We start from the raw sequence: 23,932 nt of genomic DNA on the forward strand, positions 1-23,932 counted from the left end.
CACTCACTCATTCCTTCTGTCCCCAGATTCCTTCCATCTTGAGACAGGATCTCGCTGTCACCCAGCCTGGAGTGCAGTGGCACAATCTCGGCTTACTGCAACCTCTGTCTCCTGGGCTCAAGCAATCCTCCCTTCTCAGCCTCCCAAGTAGTTGGGACTATAGGTGCACGCCACCATGCTAGGCCAATTTCTGTATGTTTTGTAGAGACTGGATCCCTTTTTGTTTTGAGACGGAGTGTCGCTCTGACACCCAGGCTGGAGTGCAGTGGCGCGATCTCAGCTCACTGCAACCTCCACCTCCCAGGTTCAAGGGATTCTCATGCCTCAGCCTCCTGAGTATCTGGGATTACAGACACCTGCCACCACACCCAGCTAATTTTTGTATTTTTAGCAAAGGCGGAGTTTCACCATGTTGGCCAGGTTAGTCTTGAACTCCTAACCTCAAGTGATCTGCCTGCCTTGGCCTCTCAAAGTGCTGGGATTACAGGCATGAGCCACCGCGCCTGGCCCATCTTTCTTGGTGCCCATCTTTCTCTATTCTAGCAGTGGCTCTCAGCCAAACTCTGAAAATTTGGGAATTTGGGATCAATCACTCTAGCAGCTCAATGCCCTTTCTGTAGAAGCAGAAACTCTGGACCTTTTATAGAGACATCATGACCTGCAAAGGAGAAAGCTATAGTTTGGGGAATATATCTCTTCCCAAGGATTTGTAATTCAACCTCCAGTTAGATCTGTGTTACTTCGATGTACACATATTTTGAGGTTCATTTCCTGTTGGTGTTTTGTATCCCGGTTTGCTTTTCCCGTTTCCCTGGAATGCAGAGACATGTGAAGCCTTTTTCCTTCCCTCCCCAGCTCACTGTGCTCTGTTTCTGCTTTGCAGGGTTTGGTTTCTAACCTGACCCTCAGTTCCAATATCCTCACGGACTGGATGATCTTTCCACTGGACACTGAGGATGCAGTGCGCAGCCAGCTGGGGGGCTGGGGACACCGTGACAGTGGCCACCATGATGAAGCCTGGGCCCACAGCTCATCCAACTACACGCTCCCGTCCTTTTATGTGGGGAACTTCTCCATTCCCAGTGGGATCCCAGACTTGCCCCAGGACACCTTTATTCAGTTTCCTGGATGGACCAAGGTACGTGTCTTCATGGGAAGGGTTTGAATTCCGGCCTAAACTTTTGGTTGTTAGTGTCTGAGAAAGAATCACAAAGAGCCGTTAGTGAGATATCGTGTGATGGCTTTGAGTGTGGTGTTTCGGACATTCTTCAGGAGGCGGATTGTGGCAGATCTTCAGGGATTCAGTGGCCAGCTCGGAGGTGCTGCCATCTGCCCCCTTGTCATTGGCTTCCTGTAGTGAATGACTCCATCCTGCCTCCTCCAAGAAGAATCATGACCCCTTTTGATACTGATTATAGGGGTACTTTCTCTTTATCTTGAGGACAGTCCAGTCTGGACAAAGGGGTGGATCCCTCTGGGAGAGTCTGTCTGGTTTTCATTTATGCCAAGCCCAGTGCTCCCAGAATATCCCCACCTGCATCCAGCCCCACACCCCTGGGGCTCCTGCCATGATCTGTCTGCTCCTCCACTCTTCCTCATCCATTTCACTTCCCAGTCACTCTCCCTTGTTGTTTGAAGACATTGGCATATCTTCCTTCACCGCCTTCTCCTCTCCCTCATGTCCTGTTTTCATCCTAGATCACCTTACCGTCACTCATTCAACACACTTCTCATTCTGTGGCCACTATGTGCCCAAGGTGTGTGCCAGGCACTAAGGATACAATCATAAATAAAACCAAACGTGGTCCTTTCCCTCATGGAACTTTCAGTCTAGTGGGGGAGGCAGACTCATATTAAAAAGTAAAACCATAGCTGTGATGGATGCTAAGAAGGGCTATGGGGTTGATAATAATTGGGGTATTTGGCCTTGTCAGGGAGGTCAGGGAAGCCTTCCGTAAGACAGTGATGCTTGTCAGAGACGTGAAGTATGAGTAAGAATTAACATGGCAAGAAGGGAAGAAAGCATGTTTCTGGGAGAGGGAACAGCATGTGCAAAGGCCATGGGGTTGGAGGGGAAAATGTCAAGTGTGGAAAGTAGGTAGAGACTAGATTGGGACAGGCCTTATAGGCCACGTTAAAGTTTTGTCTTTGTGTTGAGAGCCATTGAAGCAGGAGAGTGACATGATAAGACTGTGATCTGACAAGCTCCTCTGACCCCATTGTGCAGAATGGTTTGGGTAAGGACACCTATGGATTCGAGGAAACCATCTAGGAGGCTGGACCATAGTCTCATTGAGAAACTGGGATGGTGGTATCTAAGATGGAGATGACATCAACTATTTGAGAGATGTTTGAAGTTGGATCAATAAATTGTGACAACGGCTTGGACAGGAGGGTTTGGGGAGAGGGATATGTCTCGGATGACTCAGGTCTCAAGCTTGCAGCTGGGCAGAATGGTACCATTTGCTTCAGAAGGGGACTTGGGCTTAGAGAGGGGGGTCATGAGTTTGAATTTAGACCAATTGTGTTTGAAAAGCTGCCTTAGTCTATTTGGGCTGCTATAAAAAATACCATAAGCTGGGTGGCTTATAAACAACAGGCATTTATTTCTCACAGTTCTGGAGGCTAGGAAGTCTTCAAGATCAGGGCACCAGTAGATTTGCTCTCTGGTAAGAGTCTACTTCATCATAGACAGCACCCTCTATGTCCTTACATGGCTGAAGGGGCAAAGGAGCTCTCTTGGGTCTCTTTTATAAGGACACTAATTTCATTCATGAGGGCTCCACCTTCATGACCTAATCACCTCCCAGAGGGGGCCCCGCCTCCTAACCCATCACCATGGGGGCTAGAATTTTAACAGATGAGTTTTGGATGGACACAAACATTCAGACCATAACAGAGGCCTTGGAGAATGGCTGGGAAAGACAGTATTGGAGGAGGGTTGTTGGATCTATAGGCTGGGAATTCAGGGCAGGGATCTGGGCCAGGAATGTATGTAGAAGATCATTGTTGTATAGATGATTGTTGAAAACATGGGCTGGATGAGGTCCCTCAAGGAGAGAGGATGCAGAGGGAAGAAAAGAGGACCTAAAGCTGATCTTTGAGGGACAAAAACATGATGAAGAGTGAAGAGGAGAGACTAAACAAGTAGGAAGGAAACCAGCATTTATGCTGCCAAGAGGACAAATAAGATAAAGACAGAAGCACTTCGGTGGTTTTAGAAATAGGGAGGCCCTTGGGAATCAATAAGCCTTGTTCCAGTGGAGTGAAGCATCTCCCAGCCAGATTGCATTCTATAGAGAAGAGCAGGGTAAGGAATATGAACAGGAATACTTGAATATAAACATTCTTTTTGAGAAATTTAACTCTGAAGAAGAGGAGAAAATTACGTTAATAGCTGGAGGAGGAGAAGGCAAAAGATGTACATGGTGTGTGTTTAATAAAATGCCCTTTTATTTATTTATGTATTGCTTGTTTAAAATTTATTGAAACGTATTTTCATTATTCTGTTTGAAATATTTTCTTTTTTTTTTTTTTGAGATGGACTCTGTCACCTAGGCTGGAGTGCAGTGGTGTGATCTCTGCTCACTGCAACCTCCGCCTCCCGGGCTCAAGCGATTCTCCTGCCTCAGCCTCCAGAGTAGTGGGGACTACAGGCACACACACCACCACTCCTGGCTAATTTTTATTTTTATTTTTATTGGAGACGGGGTTTCATCATGTTGGCCAGGCTGATCTCGGACTCCTGACCTCAAATGATTCACCCACCTTGGCCTCGAAAAGTGCTAGGATTACAAGCGTGAGCCACCACAGCCAGCCTGTTAGAAATATTTTCTACTTTCCCATATGATTTCTTCTTTGAACCATAGATTATTAAAAAGTATGTTTTACTGGGCGTGGTGGCTCATGCCTGTAAATCCCAGCACTTTGGGAGGCCACGGTGGGTAGATCACCTGAGGCCGGGGGTTCAAGACCAGCTTGGCCAACATGGCAGAACCCCATCTCTACTAAAAATACAAAAATTAGCCAGGCGTGGTGGTGGGTAACTGTAATCTCAGCTACTTGGGAGATTGAGGTGGGAGAATCTCTCCAACCTGGAAGGCAGAGGCTGCAGTGAGCCAAGAGCGTGCCACCGCACTCCAGCCTGGGTGACAAATCGAGACTCTGTCTCAAAAACAAAACAAAAACAAACAAACAAACAAAGTATGCTGTGTAATTTCCACATATTTTGGATTTGTAAAAGTATCTTGTAATTATTAATTTGTAACTTAATTCCCCTATAAAACTTCTAAAATTTCTTTCTAAGGAGAGAAATCTCCATGATCTTGGGTTAAGCAAAGACTTCTCAGATTTGACACCTAAGGCATTATCCTTAAAGAACAAAAATTGATAAATTGGACTTTATCAGAATTAAAAATATTTGTTCTTCAAAAAGCATGATTAGGAAAATGAGAATGCAAGCCACAAACTGGGAGAAAAATAATTTTCAAATCATATATCTAACAAAGGACTTATATCTAGAATATGTAAAGAATTCTTACAATTCAATAATAGACAAACAGCCCAGTCACAAAATGAGCAAAGAACTTTAATAGACATTTTACCAAAGAAGGTATAAGATGGCTAAGTACATTTGCATTTGTATACCTTCTTTGGTAAAATGTCTATTATAAACTAAAATTAGTGGCTGATTAATGCTCAACGTTATTAATCATTTGGGAAATGCAAGTCAAAACCAAAATGAAATACTACTTCACACTCACCAGGATGGCTAAATAGTAAGAAGGACAATAGGCAATGTTGGAAAGGACATGGGGGAAAGGGAATCTTCCCACATTGCTGGTAGAAAGATAAGAAGGTACATTTGGGAGCATAGTTTGGCAATTTCTTCAAGGGCTAAACATAGACTACCACAGAACCCAGCAATTCCGCTCCTAGGTATATACACAAGAGAAAGGAAAACATGTTCACGTAAAAACTTACATGCAAGTGTTTATAGCAGTATTATAATAACTATAAGTTGGAATTAATTCAGATGTCTATCACCTGACAGGTGGAGAAAGCATGTATATCCATACGATTCCTCAGTAAAAACGAATGGAGTACTGATAACATGCCACAACCCAGATGAATCGGAAAAATATTATGCTAAGTAAAAGAAGCCAAAACTAAAAGGCTACGTATTGTATGACTCCATTTATATGACATGTTCAGAAAAGGCAAATCCATAGAGACAGTAGGTTACTGGTTGCCTAGGGCTGAGGGTGGGAATGGAGAGTGACGTTAAGTGGGCATGGGGTTTCTTTTGGAGCTGATGGACATGCTCTGAAACTAACTTGAATGATGGCTGCACAGTCTTCTTAAATGTGTTTAGACTTGTTTTATGGCCCAGCACAGGCATATATCTTGGTGAACATACCTTTGGAATTTTAGGCTTTAATATCCTCTCTCCGGCTGCATGTTTCTATGCACCAAACTCTCATGCCTAACAACCTCACTCTTAAATCTTTTTATTTTTTTTATTTTTGAGACAGAGTCTTGCTCTTGTCACGCAGGCTGGAGTGCAATGGCACAATCTCGACTCACTGCAACCTCCGCCTCCTGGGTTCAAGTGATCCTCCTGCCTCGGCCTCTCAAGTAGCTGGGATTACAGCACCTGCCACCACACTTGGCTGATTTTTGTGTTGTTAGTAGAGACAGGGTTTCACCGTGTTGGCCAGGCTGGTCTTGAACTCCTGACCTCGTGGTCCGCCCGCCTCGGCCTCCCAAAGTGCTGGGATTACAGGCGTGAACCACTGCACCCGGCCTTAAATCTTATTAATGACCTGAAACATTCCACCATTAAGGCCGCAGTTCTTCCTCTACCAAGCCTAGGCCTTACCACAATCTTATTTATTTATTTATTTATTTTTTAAGACGGAGTTTCGTTCTTGTTGCCCAGGCTGGAGTACAGTGGCACAATCTCGGCTCACTGCAACCTCTGCCTCCCAGGTTCAAGCGATTCTCCTGCCTCAGCCTCCGGAGTAGCTGAGATTACAGGCATGCACCACCACGCCTGGCTAATTTTGTATTTTTAGTAGAGACGGGGTTTCTCCATGTTGGTCAGGCCAGTCTCAAACTCCCAACGTCAGGTGATCTGCCCGCCTCAGCCTCCCAAAGTGCTGGGATTACAGGCGTGAGCCACTGCGTCTGGCAACCACGATCTTTTTTTAAAAGCCATCAGTCCACCTGCCCCCTTGCCCCTTTGCCCTTCTACTCTGCCTCCTTCATTCCTCCTCCATGTAAAATGGATCCACTACTGGTGTCTCTGCTGGTTCACCAGTCACTGAGCACAGCTGAGGGGCTTCTCAGTGCATTCATCGTGGCTACCATCACCTCATTGTTGCCAGCCTCCAGAAGCCCTCAGATTTGCCCAGCAGTCCTTGGTCTCTCTCTGCTCCTTTCCCCCACTGGCCTTTTCAACCTTCACCACCCTCCTTAAGCCACCTGACTCTCCACCCTCTCCGCTGAAGACCTCATCCTCCTTGACTGCTATCAGGTGTAACTCCTTTGTTCCCTCAGCTTCCTGTCAGACTTATCTCTCTGCCTCCACCCTCATTTCCTGCCCAGTGGTATCTAGGAGGAAGTCTGAATTCTGAATCCCCTCCCCACCTTCTTCCTTCAGGCCAAGACCCTGTTCTCATATTTCCTCTACCTGCATTTTGTCAGCCTTTCCATCTCTCTGCTGAGTTCCATTTTTCAGCCAAAAAGTGGTAACTAGGAGCTCTAGGACCTAAACACAAAGAAAGCCCTCCTGGATCTTCCCCCTTGAGCTAGCAAGCATGTTCTTGTTCCCTCGATCCCTCTTTTTCTCTCCTCCTAATGCAGTAGAGACCAGTGGAAAAGTGTGGGACGTGTTGGAGGTCAGAGGCAGGTTCATCTTGGCCAAGTCATAAAGGTGTCACATGCAAGAGTTACTGACCCAGGCGTTCTGCTCAACACTTTGTAGACTCTATCTCTGTAGCCATCAAAAGAGGCACCTGTGGTAGATGGATCATTATCTCCAGTTTGCAGATGAGTAGCTGGAGGCTTAGAGAGCTAAGTAACTTGTACGAGGTACAGAAGTGCTCAGTGGCACACGTACCTGAGCCCCAGGCGTGTCTTGAAGGCCCATGTGAAAAAGCAGGCGGCATTGAGAACCAGTGAGGAACTCGTACTCATTATCTAGGCTGGGGCTCTTTACTTATTTGGTCAGTCTGATGAATGCTTTGCATCTCCTGGCTTGAAAGTACATCTCCACACAGTATTTGTGAATGTGTCAAAGGGTTCAGACCCCCAAAAGCCCATCTAATCCATATGTCCACTCAAAAACTTGTACACGAGTGTTCATTGCACCATTATCCATAATTGCCAAAAGTTGGAAGCAGCCCAAATGTCCATCAGCTGAGGAATCAATAAACGAAATGTAGTACATCCATACAATGGAATATGATTCAGCAATAAAAAGAAATGAAGTATTGATACATGTTACAACATGGAAGAATTTTGAAAACATTAGGCTAATGAAAGACGCCAGTCACAAAGGACTGTATGTTGCATGATTCCATTTACATGAGATGTCCAGAACAGGCAAATTCATATAGACAGGAAGATCTGTGATTGCCTAGAGCAGGGAAAAGAGAGTGTTGGTCGGATGGAAAGAGAAGGTTAAAGGGTACAGGGCTTCTTAATGGAGTGATGAAATGTTCTATAATTCACTTTGGTAATGGTTGTACAGCTCTGTAGTATATTAAAGACTGCCGAATTGTATGGTATATGAATTCTGTGTCAATAAAGTGCCACACACACACAAGGCCCATCCAAGAAGTTTGTGGACTTTGGAGTGAATGATTGTGAAGGTCCAAGGGTACACACATTTCCTACCTAACGCAGAACGAATGTGGTTTCTGTTTTCTGGTGCACAGTGGTCCCTGCTGCTGAGGACAGTCCCAGGCCAGCTGTGGGGCTTCTAAATGATCAACCATCTCAGAACAGGCAGATCCCACTCCGACACTGAGTGCTAAGCTCTGACATTTGAAAGAATGAGCACGTTAGCACATGGTTTGAATGCAGGGAGCTGGCAGTTGCGGTGTGGGGATGGACAAAATGATCCCTGAAGCCCCAGCTGTTTCTAAGGCTGTGCACTAACCCCCACATCCTTCATCAGGAGAGGCCCTTGTCAAAGGCCCTGGCACAGGACTCTATGCTCTTCCTATTCATTTTACTGTAAAGAAACTACCTTGATTTAGAGAGCAAAGTCACTGATAAGGGCGATTCATAAGATTAAAAAATCACTTTTGTTTACACTGGCTTTACTTGAGTCGGATGTGGCTTTCTGGTTAATGCCAGATGTGAATGAATATCAACTGGGACTTCAGTAGAAAGGGGTCAGGCATGTTCTACTCTGTCCAGCAGACACAGGACAACGCTTTGACCTCACTGAGTTCTTATCTGATTAGAAAGTCCATTAGATAGGAAGCGTTCTCCTCCAGTGCTTTCCACGATGTGTCCTGTATGCCAGTGGTCCCCAGCCTTGTTGGTATCAGGGACTAGTTTCGTGGAAGACACTTTTTCCATGGACTGTGTGGCAGGGGGTGGGGGAGTGGGAACGGTTTTGGATGAAACTGTTCCACCTCAGATCATCAGGCATTAGTTAGATTCTCATAAGGAGTGCACAGCCTACATCCCTCGCATGCGCAGTTCACAATAGGGTTCCTGCTCCTATGAGAATCTAATGCTGCTGCCGATCTGACAGGAGGTGGCACTCAGGCAGTAATGCTCGCTCACCTCTCACTGTGCGGCCCGGTTCCTAACAGGCCGCGGACCAGTCTGTGGCCTGGGGTTTGGGGACCCCTGCTATATGCCAAACCTGAAATGTCATGTTCTGCCAGTGCAGCAGTGCTTGTGCTATTTATCTCTCTTTCAGCTGGGTGTGGATAAGTCTCCCGTCAATATCCTATGCAGCCTTCCAGCCTTTAACATTTTGTGGTAGGTTTAGGTGCATGACAGAGCATGGTAGTGAGTGTGATAGTGTCCATTTTTCCTTAACCAAAATTATGCTTTGAAGAGTCAAGAATCAAAATAGAATACTGATCAAAAGTAATTCTGTATTTTAAAGATAAATTATCCCACCTTCAAGATGTAAAATAATTATGAAATAAAACAATGTATAATAAACGGTTGAAAGAAATTCCTTCTTTCAACTATTTGTTGCATCTTGCTTTTGAAATTTCCTGGCTGACGCGATGGCTCACACCTGTAATCCTAGCCCTTTGGGAGACCAGGGTGGTAGGATCACTTGAGCTCAGGGGTTTGAGACCAGCCTAGGCAACTTAATAGGACCTCATCTCTACAAAAAAATTTTTTTAATTAGCTGGGCCTGGTGGCATGCACCTGTAGTCCCAGCTGCTTGGTGGGAGATGGGAGGGTTGCTTGAGCCCAGCAAATCAAGGCTGCACTGAGACATGATTATGTCAGAAAAGAGTATGTAAAACTTTTAAAACCTTATCAATATTAGTCACTTAGTCTCAATCCGTTTGGAGAGATAGAGGTATAGACAGAGCCCAAGAGGATTATAAGAGTCTGTAAGAGATATGTAAACCATGCAGCTGGGCCTTGGAGAGGAGGAAATTGTAAGTGCTTAAGATTGCTGGGAAAGGTCTGGTCTTCCTAGTGGGAAGGACATTTTGTGCAGAGGGATTGATATTTTTCAAGAGAATAGTATAGTAATAAGTATATTTGGTCTTTGTCCCTGGTTCCAGGGCCCTAAAACCCTTGGAATTTTCTGAGTGGGAGGAGTGTCTTTTGTTATTTGTAACTAGCCTCTTTCAATCCCACCGGGGTTTATGCTAATGAGGTGACTTAGGATGGAGCCCCTAGATAACTATAGGATAGTTATAGGGGCATGATGGCACCTGCAGTCCCAGCTACCCGGTGAGAGATGGGAGGATTGCTTCTTCTGACTTGCGTGCCCAAACTTCTGGTTTTCCTCCCTCTCTTTGTTCTTTCTCAGGCTTCTCTCTCAGCTTCTATGTTGCAGTCCTCAGGACTTGGTCCTGGGCTCTCTTCCTACACTTTTGGGGGATGTCCTCACAGATGTACTGGACATGCTTACATTTCCTTTTCCAGCTCAGCTCTTACAAGACCACCTTTGGGGGTCTCATAGGCACCTCCAGCCTGATAGGTGTAAAACAGAACTCTCTCCCTGTTACCCCTGAAAGCTACTCTTCTGCTGGAGAAGTGGTCCAGAGAGAAGGAACAGAGCTGGACTTGAGTGTGGCAGTAGGGAGGGAGGGCGGTCCAGCTTCAGGAAATAATAATAGTACCAGCCACACCTGAGAGCTTACCATGTGCTGGCCACTGTACTGAGTGCTCACAGGTGTCTTCTCACCCAGCTCTTCTCAGCAATCCTGAGAAAGGCACAGACATGGCTGAGGAAGCCCCAGTGGGATTTGGTGATTGATCGGTGAAAGCGGAACTAAGTAGTGGATGGCTCTACTATTTTTAAATTGAGTTTTTAAATGTCACTCACTTTCCTGAAAAGTAGCATGCTTAGGCACCTTCTGACCATGGAGATGTGTATCAGTTAGCTTCTGCTGCATAACAAGCCACCCAAAACTTAGTGGATTAAAACGGCAACAGTTTATTTAGTTCACGATTTTTCAGTATTGGCAGAGCAAGTGATGGTTTTGCTCGTCTCAGCTGGGCATGACCACCTGGGTGTTAGCCATCTCTCGCTGAGGCAACAGAGAAGATGAGACCATGTCTCTTTATCATCCAGCAAGCTAGCCTAGGCTTGTTCACATGGCGACTGAGCAGGGTTCAAAGAAAGAATGCAAATGCGCAAGGCACCTTAAGGCCAAAGTCAGGATTCACGTGTCGCTTCTTCCACGTTGTTTGGCCAAAATATGTCACTAGACCAGCCAGATCCAAGGAATGGAAAAACATATTCTACCCCCCCCCTTTTTTTTTTTTGAAATGGAGTCTCACTCTGTCACCCAAGCTGGAGTGCAGTGACACGATCTCACCTCACTGCAACCTCCGCCTCCCAGGTTCAAGCGATTCTTCTGCCTCAGCCTCCTGAGTAGCTGGGATTATAGGCGTCCGCCACCACACCTGGCTGATTTTTGTATTTTTAGTAGAGATGGGGTTTCACCACGTAGGCCAGGCTTGTCTGGAACCCCTGACCTCAGGTGATCCACCTACCTTGGCCTCCCAAAGTGCTGGGATTACAGGAGTGAGCTACCATGCCCAGACAGATTCTACTTCTTGATAGAGGGAACCACTAAGAATTGGGGTCATCTTTTCAGTATCCCACAGGTCTTAACAGTATTGGACCCTACTTTCATCCTAAATTTGATATGCTTGTTAAACGTCTTTTTTGTCTAATTTGCAGTTATGCATACCTCCTATAAGATCTACTATTTCCATCTAATTCACTGTTTCCAGTTGCACAAGTCCCGTGAACTTTGAAACTAGACCATCAGACTTCTCTCAACAAAACGTTAGAACTTTTGTAAATGGGTAAATAGGCTAGAAGTGAAAGAAGGTCTTCTTCAGTTTGTAGGTTGTGAACTTTATAACAAATATGACATGAGGCAGTAGTTTTTGCTTATCAGTTCCTAGCTTGGTTCCCGATGTGTGAGGTGGTTTGGCGACTGTTGTTAGGTAAGCTATTATATTAAAAAGGTCTAGCAATGGTGGAACTGTTGGAAGTTGAGAAGGAAAAAGAATTTTTATTTGGGATTTGATGAGAAGTGATTTATCTTTTATGCTATTATTTTATGCATTTGATGGCTTCAGTTCTATTTGGACCTGTCCCAAAATATAGAGAAACCATAAAGTTATTTAACTTCATTACTTTAAGAATGAGGAGGAAGCAAAAAAGTATGATTTGCGTCAGCTGCAGAGCCCTTTGGGGTTCTGAAGGAAGGGGAGAATTAATCTCCTGTGTATTTCAGTGATATCTATTTAACCTCTTATTTCTAAGCAAGGCTTGTAAGAGGCGTTTACCTTTTTTTCTTTTCAATTCTCCTCTTTTTCTTCCCTTTCGCCCGGATGAGCATCATAGTGATTCATGAGTTCGGTGTGTGAGAGCCTTTAACCTTGGGAACTGGACCTTTGTCTTTTCCATTTTAAGTCCTGCAAGTGTCTAAATGTTTTCTTTCAGAGTGTGACAAAGGCAGCATTCACCCTGAGCTTATTGTTGCTTTTAAAGGAGCTCCCAAAAAATTTTGGAAAATTTTAAACTACAACTTAAAACAGTAGTGAGACCAGGCACAGAGGCTCACACCTGTAATCCCAACATTTTGGGAGGTAAAAGCAGGAGGATCACTTGAGGCCAGGAGTTTGAGACAAGCCTAGGCAACATAGTGAGATTCTATGTCTATTTTAAAAAATGGTTTTTAAGTTAGCTGGCCATGATGGCTAACAACAACACATGCATACCTCCCCCCGATAGTTTCACACCTATAGTCCCAGCTACTCGGGAGGCTGACACAGGAGGATCGCTTAAGGCCAAGAATTCGAGGCTGCAATGAACTATGATAGTGCAGCTGCAGTCTAGTCTGAATGACAGAGCAAGACCCTGTCTCCAAAGGAAGGAAGGAAGGAAGGATGGAAGGAAGGGAGGGAGGGAGGGAGGGAGGGAGACTTTTGTTTTAAATTCCATTTATCCAGATAGTTTAAAACAGACAGACAAACACATGAAACTGTCTGATCAACAAAAAAGTAGGTCAGGCATTTCCAGGAACGTCACATTTATGAAACTATTATTATTGTGCCTTGGTGATTACAGCAAAGGGTGGAGAGTCTGCCAGGGTCAAGCCGTGGTCAGAGAAAGTCGCTTTGTCATGGAACTATTTTAACTGAGACTGCCTTAGGAAGCCCCAGAAACCACTGCTTGGTCCCCATGGGGCTAACTTCATTAAGAGTATATCTACTTTTAGATCATATTCAGCAACACGGGCATACCTCCCCACCAAAAATAATTGCAGAAGCATAACTTTTTAAGAGAAATAAAAATCAATGTATATATTTTTTAAATAGAATTTTTGAAGTTAAATTATATTAAAGTGTTTTTTCATTGGTTCTAATCAAGGAGGGAAGGCAAATGTTTTTCTTTTAGTGAACAATATTCTTTAAAACTCTTAAACTGGGAGCAGAGGAACGTGAAGAATTCTTTCAGAAGGGCTTCATGTCACCTCTTCAGCGAATCTTTTCTTGGCAGAATTATCAACAAGTATCAGCAGCCATGAGTGCTACTAAGTGTGTATTGAATATCACTCTCCTGCGTGCGGAGAATCTCACCTCAAATAAAACAGACAAAGCCTTTCACTTCCTGGAGCCTGTGTTATAGCTGGAAATAGCTCATAAACGAGTCATCAAATAAAAGATATGAATTTCAAATCATGATAATAACTGGAAGAAAAAGAAAAAATTAAAGGATAGTGAGTGACTTGGAATGGAAAGCCCAGCATTAAGGAGGAGGATCGTGGCCCTGCCTGAGTGATGAGAAGGCTTCAGCTTGAGGTGAGTGGTGTTAGCACATGGGGACTAGCTGATGCCCAAGCAAAACTAACTGAAAGTAATTGGGGAGCTGTGCGTGGTGTGCACATCTGAAGATCCAGCTTCTCAGGAAGCTGAGGTAGGAGGATCGCTTGAGGGCAGGAGTTTGAGGCTGTATTGTGCCTGTGAATAGCGACTGGTGTCCAACATGGGCAACGTAGCAAGATGTGAGACAGAGAGAGAGAGAGAAGAGAGAAGAGAGGAAGGAGGAGAAGGAGGAGGAGGAGACGGAGAAGAAGAGAGGAGAAGAGAGAGAGAGAAGAGAGAAGAGAGGAAGGAGGAGAAGGAGGAGGAGGAGACGGAGAAGAAGAGAGGAGAAGAGAGGAAGAAGAAGAAGGAGAGGAGATGATAAGAGAGGAAGAAGAAGAAGAAGGAGAAGAGAAGAGAAGGAAAGAACGAAAAGTATAGTGGAGAGTGGAGTGAGCAAGGGGGAGTGCCACAGACACAAGGAGGAAAGGAGGAAGGGATGGGCTGTGGACCACAGGAAGGAGGTTCGAAACAGGAATGTGTAAAAAGAATCCGATTTTCACCTTGGCAGCTGTGCAGAACCTAGATTCTAGAGTTAATAAAGTCAAGAGACTGTGAGGACGCTGCAGCAGTCTAAGACAAAATTGATTTATGACGTGCTCTGGAAGTCAGGCTGTGAGGCTAGAGAGAAATGGAAGGATGATGGTCTAATAATGAAGTCACTAGGATCTCACCATACCTTAGCTCTGTAGTCCAGTGCAGTAGCTTCTTGTATAATATTGTTGGGGGTTTTTTGTTTGTCTTGTTGTTGTTGTTGTTTTACTGAGTCTTGCTCTATCACCCAGGCTGGAGTGCAGTGGCGCAATCTCAGCTCACTGCAACCTCCACCTTCCAGGTTCAAGCGATTCCCCTGCCTCAGCCTCCTGAGTAGCTGGGATTACAGGCACCCACCACCATGCCTGGCTAATTTTTGTATTTTTAGTAGAGACAGGGTTTCACCATATTGGCCAGGCTGGTCTCGAACTCCTGACCCCGAGTGATTTGCTCGCCTTGGCTTCCCAAAGTACTGGGATTACAGGCATGAGCCACCACACCTGGCCTTGTATAATATTCTTTACAAGAATGTTCATTTTTAACCACATATGGTTAAGTTTAAATTAAATGTGAAAATTCAATTCCTCCTTCACACTTTTTTTAAAAATAGCTACTCTTTATAGTATCACTAAAGTTGGACACATGCATATCCCATGACCCAGCAATTCCATTCCTAGCATTCCCCTCCTGTAAGAAACATGTGCATGGCCAGGCGAGGTGGCTCACGCCTGTAATCCCAGCACTTTGGGAGGCTGATGTGGGAGGATCACTTGAGACCAGGAGTTTGAGACCAGGAGTTTGAGACCAGCCTGGGCAACATGGCGAAACCTCATCTCTAAAAAAATACAAAAATTAGCCAGTCATGGTGGGGCATGCCCGTAGCCCCAGCTATGTGAGAGGCTAAGGTGGGAGGTTGACGCTATAGTGAGTCGTGATGGTGCCACTGCATTCTAGCCTGGGTGTCTGGAGTGAGATCTTGCCTCAAAAAGGAAAAAAGAAAAAGGTCAGGCATGGTGGCTCACGCCTGTAATCCCAACACTTTGGGAGGCCGAGGTGGGCGGATCTCTTGAGGCCAGGAGTTGGAGACCAGCCTGGGCAACATGGCAAAACCCCATCTCTACCAAAATTACAAAAATTAGCTGGGCATGGTGGTGCACGCCTGTAGTCCCAGCTACTCAGGAGGCGGAGGAACAAGAAGCTCTTGAACTTGGGAGGTGGAGGCTGCAGCAAGCCAGGATTGCACCACTGCATGAAAACCTCCCCCGAGCAATGGCTGCTGCTTCTCTCCACCCTCCCAATCTCAAGCAAGGGCCTCTTCTGACCAACGCTAACCCAGAACCATCCAGGGAAGGGGATCCAGGGAAAACAATTCCCAGCTTACCTACCAGGTGCACAGTCCACCCGGCATGTGAGGGCCCGTCTCTTGGATGCTCATGAAATGGAACTTGAGGTTTGAGAAAGGACAAAACCTCCACTTTGTTCACCTGCTATTTGGTCAGGAGTTGGCTTGGCCTGTGTCCTGAGCATAGCATGAAGCCTGTGTGGTGCGTGCCATTCCTCGGGTGCTGCTCATAAAGCCCTCCCACTTTTCTGTCTTCCCCCTTGACCGCAAAAGTAAAGTGCTACTGTTCTCTAATACTGCAAAAACAAGGCACCAGCAGATTTTAAGCTGATAAAAACCTGGTAAAGCTGTCATTGTGTATACCTTTTAGGATGGAATGAGATAACATATCCCAGGGTAAAAACAAGAGTGAAATAGTTCTGAGAACTGTGAAACTGTCATCCTCTTTCTAAATGACTTAATCCAACAGACAGGTGGTTTTTAATCACGGACCCCCTTCTTTTGTAGGCATGTGAACACCAACATCTTTTCACTTTAATCATGTAAGGAGTGCTACCACTTACAGGCCACACACTGTTCCTTCATCATCATTGTCCCCAGTGACTGGTATGAAAAAATTGAGTTGAGACCTGCCCAAGGTCAGACAGCTAGTAAGTGGCAAGACACAGATATGAACCCAGGTAGGAAATTCAGAAGGATCTAAAGTAAAGGGGACACTTGGAGGCTGAAAAATACCCCAAACATAAGAAGACTGAGGAGCCCTGGGGTGAGCAGCAGAGTTGTGTTGCAGAACGTGGAGAGGATTAGGGCTCAGCAGGTGTCAGCCATGGCTGGGCCTCCTCCAGGCTGTCTCCTGGGATATCTGGGCCATTGTAGGTCGCAGTTTCTTTCCTGCCTCCCTCCTTTCTTCTGTTCCTCTTTCCTCTTCCTTCTCGCTTTATGTTTTCCTTTCTTCTCCCAGATTTTCTCTTTCTTTTGCGTGTATGTGATCTCCCCTTCTTCACTTTCTTTCTTCAAAATAGAATGTTCCATCTATTCAGCCAGCTGTTGATCCTAGCCTTTGAGCTTTGAGCAAATCTTTTTTTTTTTTTTTTTTAGACAGAGTCTTGCTCTGTCACTGCCCAGGCTAGAGTGCAGTGGCACAATCTCAGCTCATTGCAACCTCTGCCTCCCCCGGTTCAAGTGATTCTCTTGCCTCAGCCTCCTGAGTAACTGGGATTACAGGCATGTGCCACCACACCTGGCTAATTTTTGTATTTTTAGTAGAGACGGGGTTTCACCATGTTGGCCAGGCTGGTCTCGAACTCCTGACCTCAGGTGATCTGCCTGCCTTGGCCTCCCAAAGTGCTGGGATTACAGGTGTGAACCACTGCACTCAGCCTCTTTGAGCAAATTTTACCACATACAGAGAGGCTGTGTAGACAGACCTAAACATGGTCCCTGTTTTTTAGTTTATCCTCCACTTTCAGTTTTGTTATGGGAAGCAGCTTCCCCTACTCACAGAAATTGTTTATGCAGCCTATAGCATCACCTCTGCTCCTGAACCAAACACGGAGTCCACACCCTAACTCTGAGGGTGCCTGTAAGAGTCCTTAAAACATAGCAGTAATATAGACACCCAACTGGATGAGCCTCTTCCTCTCCCTCACCCAAACCCCCTATCCCTCTTGAGGGATTGTTTTGGGGACCACCCCTGGTACCTGTCTGACCTCAGGATGCAGGCCTGGAGTCCTGTGTTCCCTGTGTTCACCAGGTGTACAGCAGATAGTGAGGTCAAGACCTGCCTCTGGGAAAGGAGAACAAAGAAGGAAAAGATCTACTTAAGGAAGCAGTTCAGCAATTGTCTTCTGTGTACAGAAAAGTCAGGCAGAGGCTGGTCTGTGGGTACAGGCAGCACCTGGGAACCAGGATGAAATTCAGAAACTTCCACACTGTTCTCTGGTACCAACATCTGTGGCCGCTGAAGCCTGTCAGAGGGACCAAACCTGTATTTTCCTGAAGCAGGAGTGGGTCTTTGGGGCAAGTTTTTGTTATCCCCCACCCACCTTCTTCCCACCTTGGCCAGTTATCCTAGCAAGAAGCTAAAACCAAGGCTGGCATGGGCCTGGCTGTCAGCCTCGCCTTTCTGGGGGCATTTCTTTCCTCCATTGCTGCTGGCCTGCCCTACATCAGGGCCCCCACCTTCCTCAGGGCTTTCGGGGCATCTGGGGTTGATGGTTTTCTGTCTCTCTCTCTCCAGGGCCAGGTCTGGATTAATGGCTTTAACCTTGGCCGCTATTGGCCAGCCCGGGGCCCTCAGTTGACCTTGTTTGTGCCCCAGCACATCCTGATGACCTCGGCCCCAAACACCATCACCGTGCTGGAACTGGAGCGGGCACCCTGCAGCAGTGATGATCCAGAACTGTGTGCTGTGAAGTTCGTGGACAGGCCAGTTATTGGCTCATCTGTGACCTACGATCATCCCTCCAAACCTGTTGTAAAAAGACTCATGCCCCCACCCCCCCAAAAAAACAAAGACTCATGGCTGGACCATGTATGATGATGAAAGCCTGTGTCTTTGAGGGATTCTACCCTGAACATACCTCACAGATCCTCCCTGTCATGCCACATTTCACTGATCGGAATGTGGAACTGGAAAAAGAATTTAGGATGTGCATTTTCACCCGAGGTTTCCCTGCATCCCTGCAGTGCCAAAGCCCCACCTTCAGGGACCACCTGGAATGTGTGAGGGGCTGACAGCACAGTAACATGCGTACATATCTGCAGGGCTGGAATGGAAGCTTTAAAGGTGGTAGTGATTTTTATTTTGGAAGAATCATGTTGCCTTTTTGTTAAATAAAATTTGTACTCAAATGATGATGTCACTGTTTTTAATGTGCAGGTATTAAATTATATGGTCTGACTTAAATCATAACTAGACTTGAGTGGGCTGAATAAACCACTTCACTAACTCGAAGTTCAAAAGGATGGAAAATAGTCTTGGTTTGATCTGTGGACTGCTGCTTTTCTGATCGTTATTTGACTTGCTTTTGGACTAGATGACCTATAAATACAGCTGAAAACAATTATGCAAACAATCTAAATGATTAACAGTTGCACAGTGTACATAGTATGGTGTATCTATATAGAAGCATAGTATTTTAGCCACTAAAATGGTGAGAGATCTATACTTATATGCAAATTTTTTGATACATGAGAAAACATTACCTTAAATTGGATCCCATTTTGTGTGTTTCAACGTAAGAACTTCAGATATTCACACAGTACAGGCCTATGCACATGTCAGTAGTCAGGCATGCACGTGTGTGTGTGCTGTGTGTGTGCACAGATAGGAAAGGACGTGGTGTTTCTGGTATTCCTGTCCTGACATGGAACAGTAGCTCTCGTTTGTTGAGGACGTGTTCTACAACATGCACAGTTCTGAGTTTATGTTTAACTTACTTGCCCCTCACAAGAACACTGAGGAATATACTGTCATCCTGCCGGTTTACCAGATATCACAGATGCACGTGGCAAGACACGGCTTGAGCTCAGGTAGTCTGACTCTAGTGCCTGGGTACACATTGCATACATAGAATATTAATATATGCTTGTGTTGCACAAGAAAGGTTAGGAATAAGCTAAAAATGTTCATATAATTATATCTGGATGGTAAGTATTTGAGAGATTGCTTGCTTTTTCTTATCTGTATTTTTAATTATATACCGAGAATATGTAATTTTTTTTTTTTTTGAGGCTGGGTCTTGCTCTGTTGCCCAGGCTGAAGTGCAATGGCATGATCATAGCTCATTGCAGCCTTGAATTCCTGGCTTCAAGTGATCCTCCTGCCTTGACCTCCCAAAGTTCTGGGATTACAGTTATGAACCACTACACGCAGCCCTGTAGTTTTTTTTTTTTTAAGGAGGGAGAAAGGGAAGTTTTTTTTATGTCAATCTGTAATGTTTTCTTGGTGGTATATTTTTCCCTCTGTCATAGGCACAAATAATAAATATCTGAGATTGAACAGTGAGTCTTTAAACACTGGTTGAGCCAGCTGCAGGTGGCATAGATGAGCTGAAACAAACACTGGGACTTAGTTAAGGACGTTTTTCCATAGTAGCTTTTTCTAGATGTTCTGCACTATTTGATGTTCGGGCAGATCACAGGGCAAAGGAGGTGCTATATGGACCCATACCCTCATTTCATTACTCCTCCACTGCACAGTTACCAAAAACAAAATGATACTCAAGAACCATGGCCAAACTGTGATAAGCTTTGGAAAGAAATGTGAAATGACTCCTTTTAAAGCATATGTACATTGGCGAATTGCAGTTCCCCGGCCCTAGAGACAAGCAGAGAATCTCCAGAAAGCACGAGCAGTGGAGTGTGGTCGCCTCATCAGCGTGTACGCTTGCCTTATATTTCACTCATTCAGTCTTCAGAACTACACTGTAAGGTCAAATAGCAATAAGTCCATTTTACAATTGAAAATATTTAAAACTTTGGCAAGAGGCAGAGTTGATTTCAAACCTGGCCTACCTCCCTCCAAAGCCAGAGTGTTTTGTCTTATCAATGTGAGGGAATTTGGATGGGTTTTCCCACCTACAGCACTCCTCTGCCACCCTTTACCCAGGAAGTTTTTGGAAAACAATCTTTTTTTTTATTTTGAAACAGAGTCTCGCTCTGTCGCCCAGGCTGGAGTGCAGTGGCGTAATATTGGCTCACTGCAACCTTTGCCTCCCGGGTTCAAGTGATTCTCCTGCCTCAGCCTCCAGAGTAGCTGGGATTACAGGCGTGCATCACCATGCCCAGCTAATTTTTGTATTTTTAGCAGAGACGGGGTTTTGCTGTGTTGGCCAGGCTGGTCTCAAACTCCTGACCTCAGGTTATCCGCCCACCTGGGCCTTCCAAATTGCTGGGATTACAGGCGTGAGCCACTGCACCCAGCCGGAAAACAGAATCTTAATACATAGATAGTGCCACCTGGGCTCTGGACTCCCCTCAACCCACCCAACTCTATGCTACCTCTCATGGGCACACATTTTGCCTGCTATAATGTTCTTCCTAAAATAAGATGTGCCTTCAGTCATTCCTGATTTCTGTCAATAACCTTATTTCAGATCTGTCCACGAATTGATTGAAAATGTAACTCTCTCTATGGATGCTACCTTTGGAAAATAATAAGGGGAGTACTTTTATTACCTACTATCTAAACCTTTTATATTAAATTTGTCTTTCGGCCACCGTGCCCGGTCTCACGATATACAGTCATGTGTGTCTGATCTCTCTCAGCATACCGTGAGGTTTGTTCCATGTTGTAGCGTGTTCAGGAATGTGTTCCTGTGTGTTGCTGAGTCGCATTCCATTGTATGGATGTACCACATTTTGCTTATCCATTTGTCAGCTGAAGGGCATTTGAATGGTTTCCAGTTTTGACTATTATGAAAAATGCTGATATGAACATCCATATACGGTTATTTGTGTAGTCATCCGTTTTCATTTCCCTTGGATAGATACCCATGAGTGGGATTGTTTAGTCATATAGTAATTTATATTGAACTGTTTAAGGAACTGTTAAACAATTTCAGAATATCTTTTTTGAAGAAAGTGAATAATGAAGAAGAGGCAGAATTACCCTTAGACCTGTAATCTCGGCACTTTGGGAGGCCGAGGTGGGTGGATTGCTTGAGCCCAGGAATTCGAGACTAGGCTGGGCAATATGGCAAGACCTCATCTCTACTAAAAATACAAAAATTAGGCCAGACGCGGTGACTCACACCTGCAATCCAAGCACTTTGGACCAAGGCAGGTGGATCACCTGAGGTCAGGAGTTCGAGACCAGCCTGGCCAACATGGTGAAACCCCATCTCTACTCAAAAATACAAAAATTAGCCGGGCATGGTGGCAGTCACCTGTAATCCCAGCTACTCAGGAGGCTGAGGCAGGGGAATTGCCTGAAAGCGGGAGGTGAAGGTTGCAGTGAGCCGAGATTGCGCCACTGTACTCCAGCCCGGGCAACAAGAGTGAGATTCTGTCTCAAAAAAGAAAAAAAAAAAAAAGCTGGATGTGGTGGTGCATGCCCATAGTCCTATCTACTCAAGAGGCTGAGGTAGGAGGATCACTTGAGCCCGGGAGGCAGAGGTTGCGGTGAACTGAGATCACACCACTGCACTCCAGCCTGGGTGGCAGGGCCAGACCCTATCTCAAAAAAAAATAGAATTGCACTTAGAATTTGCAGATTTATCATCCCTCCTGTCCTCTCTCTCTTCCCTTCTCCACCTTACGCTACCTACTTTCTTTATCTGTCATTGTCAGTCTGTTTATCTTTGTTTCTCAGTAAATCCAGTTTATTCAGAATGAAATTGTTTAGCGCTAATCCGAGGTGGGGTTTTTTTTCACTGTTTCCCCAACAAGAAATGTCTTCTGTCAAATGACACAAATAGGAAATGATCTCATGTGGTCTTTATTTCTCTCCTTTTTGAAAAAGAAGTCATTTTCTGAAATCACCTTTTTAGTCAGTCTGAGGGATCCTGGCTGGTCTGTGGTAGCACACACAGCCAGTGGGGACCATCAGCACATGGGCTGCAAGGAAAATCGCCCCGATGTCCAGACGGTGGGGCCAGGTGGTTTCTGGGTTTTGGCCTAGCCCCTGCTCTTGGTCTGACTGAGCAATACTTCCCCAGGTGTCCCTTGCCCTTCAGCCCACTGGCCCTGACCTTTGTTAGAAGTGGATGCCCAGCAGCTTTCTGGTTGTCTGTGAATGCCCGGTAAAGATTCTGAGCTGATGCCTCACCAGGCAGTTGCTCTGTTTGCACCACAAGGGGCTTTCCCACATGTGAGCAGGCCTCCCACCAGCTTCATTCCTCCATACTCCCAAACCAGCAGCACTGTCTCCTAAGATAGAACAGGATGGGCTTTGAGGACAGAAACCCAGGGTCACGTTCCTGCTCCATCACTTTCCATCAGCATGGTCTCGGGCAAGGGAATCGTGTAAGTCTAAATTTCTTACTCTCCTAAATGTGGTGCCCACCTTGTGGGGTTTTAAAATTAAATGAGGTCATCATAAAAGTACCTTGTATAGCACTTGCCATGTAGTAGCTGCTTACTAAATGCTAGTTTGAGTCTTTCTTATATTCCACCACAGAAGCAGGTAACTGATCATCTGGAAACCTGGGGGACAAGAGGAAAGAAATGACACGTGGGATGCTCCATCCTTTCCCTGCATCCCTTTGTGTTCAGTTCGACAACTTGGTTCTCCTCCTGACCAGCCACTGTGCTTGGCTGAGGACCCAAAGGTGAAGGAGACAGTCTAGTATAAAACATGACACAGACCAGACCTGAAGGGGAGGAAGAGTTCCTGTAGAAAAGGTGAAGGGGCATCATTCACCAAGCCTCTCCAGCATTAACCAGAGACTGCTGGAGGGCAGCGTGAGCCTATGGAAAAGAATTAACATCCAGGGTTTGGACTTAAAGGCCCCGGTGTGGACTTCTTCAGTGCTCCGATTCCTTAAAGATTCTGTTGGCTTGTTCTCAAAACGTAAGCAACTTTCCAGTGCCAACATATTGAATTCCTTGCCCACAGGGCATTTCTCATCATCATGTGTTGCAATGTGTGCTGTTGTCTGTTGCTGCATAACAAACCAGTAAGTCTGCTTAAGTGACATGAAGCAACTATTTTGTTACGCACATGATTCTATGGATCAGGAATTTGGACAGCCCAGCAAGGATGGCTTGTCTTTGTTCTGTGACGTTGGGGCTTCTGCTGGGTACCAGAACCATCTGGCAATTCCTTCACTCACTTTCCTGGTATTTGGGCTGGGATGACTTGAAGTTTAAGGTCACTTAGGACAGTCAACAGAGCATCTACAAGTGGTCTTTCCATGTGACTTGGGCTTGTAACACAGTAGCTGGGTTCTGATGGCATGTTCCAGAAGGGAGCTTCCAGAGAGTGAACGTTGCAACAGAAGCAGGTGGAAGCTGCATGGCCGTTTAAAGCCTAGGCACAGAAGTCACATAGCATCAGTCCACTGTTCTCTACTGGTCAAAGCAGTCATAACCCAGATTCAAGGGGAGGAAACAGATCCCCATCCTTGGATGGGAGAAATGACAAAGAATTTGTGGCCATTTTTAAGAAATCATCACATGTGCACCCAGTGCTATGTTGTAGCACACTCCAATTTGTGTATTTCTGTCCATTCCACTAAAGGTCTGAAAGCCCAGCAAGCATGAAATGAGGTCCAAGGCCCCACTGGTAAGGAGCAGGAGGCCATTGGCCAAGTGGTTCATTTGGCCTGTGTTTAGTGAATTGAATCCCTTTGTCTCTTTTGCAAATTGCCAGGCCCCTGGTGGTCTCACCAGATATTAACTGAGGGGAATTAACTGGACACAGTCAGGAAATCCACTGTGTGAACCCCCCCACCAGTCAGAGTTTATGGAGGTATGAGATGATGGGCACTGCACACAAAG

General features: G+C 45.5%; 1 protein-coding gene across 3 annotated transcripts in view; it reads left to right on the forward strand.

The window, feature by feature from the left end:
• GLB1 (galactosidase beta 1) overlaps window positions 1–18,454 on the forward strand; it is a 114,249-nt gene extending 95,795 nt beyond the window's left edge. For 2 of the 3 annotated variants that reach the window (XM_032162206.2, XM_032162207.2), the window contains exons 15-16: window positions 884–1,138; window positions 17,727–18,406. In XM_032162206.2, the coding sequence (XP_032018097.2) occupies window positions 884–1,138; window positions 17,727–18,026 (555 nt within the window). In that variant the 3' untranslated portion in view covers window positions 18,027–18,406. Of the gene's footprint in view, window positions 1–883; window positions 1,139–17,726 lie in introns of all 3 variants that reach the window. The other variant, XM_032162205.2, reaches the window with a different exon arrangement.
• Window positions 18,455–23,932: the final 5,478 nt, after the last annotated feature.

This window comes from Hylobates moloch, unplaced genomic scaffold, assembly GCF_009828535.3.
Source record: "Hylobates moloch isolate HMO894 unplaced genomic scaffold, HMol_V3 SCAFFOLD_8, whole genome shotgun sequence".
Classification (NCBI taxonomy): domain Eukaryota; kingdom Metazoa; phylum Chordata; class Mammalia; order Primates; family Hylobatidae; genus Hylobates; species Hylobates moloch.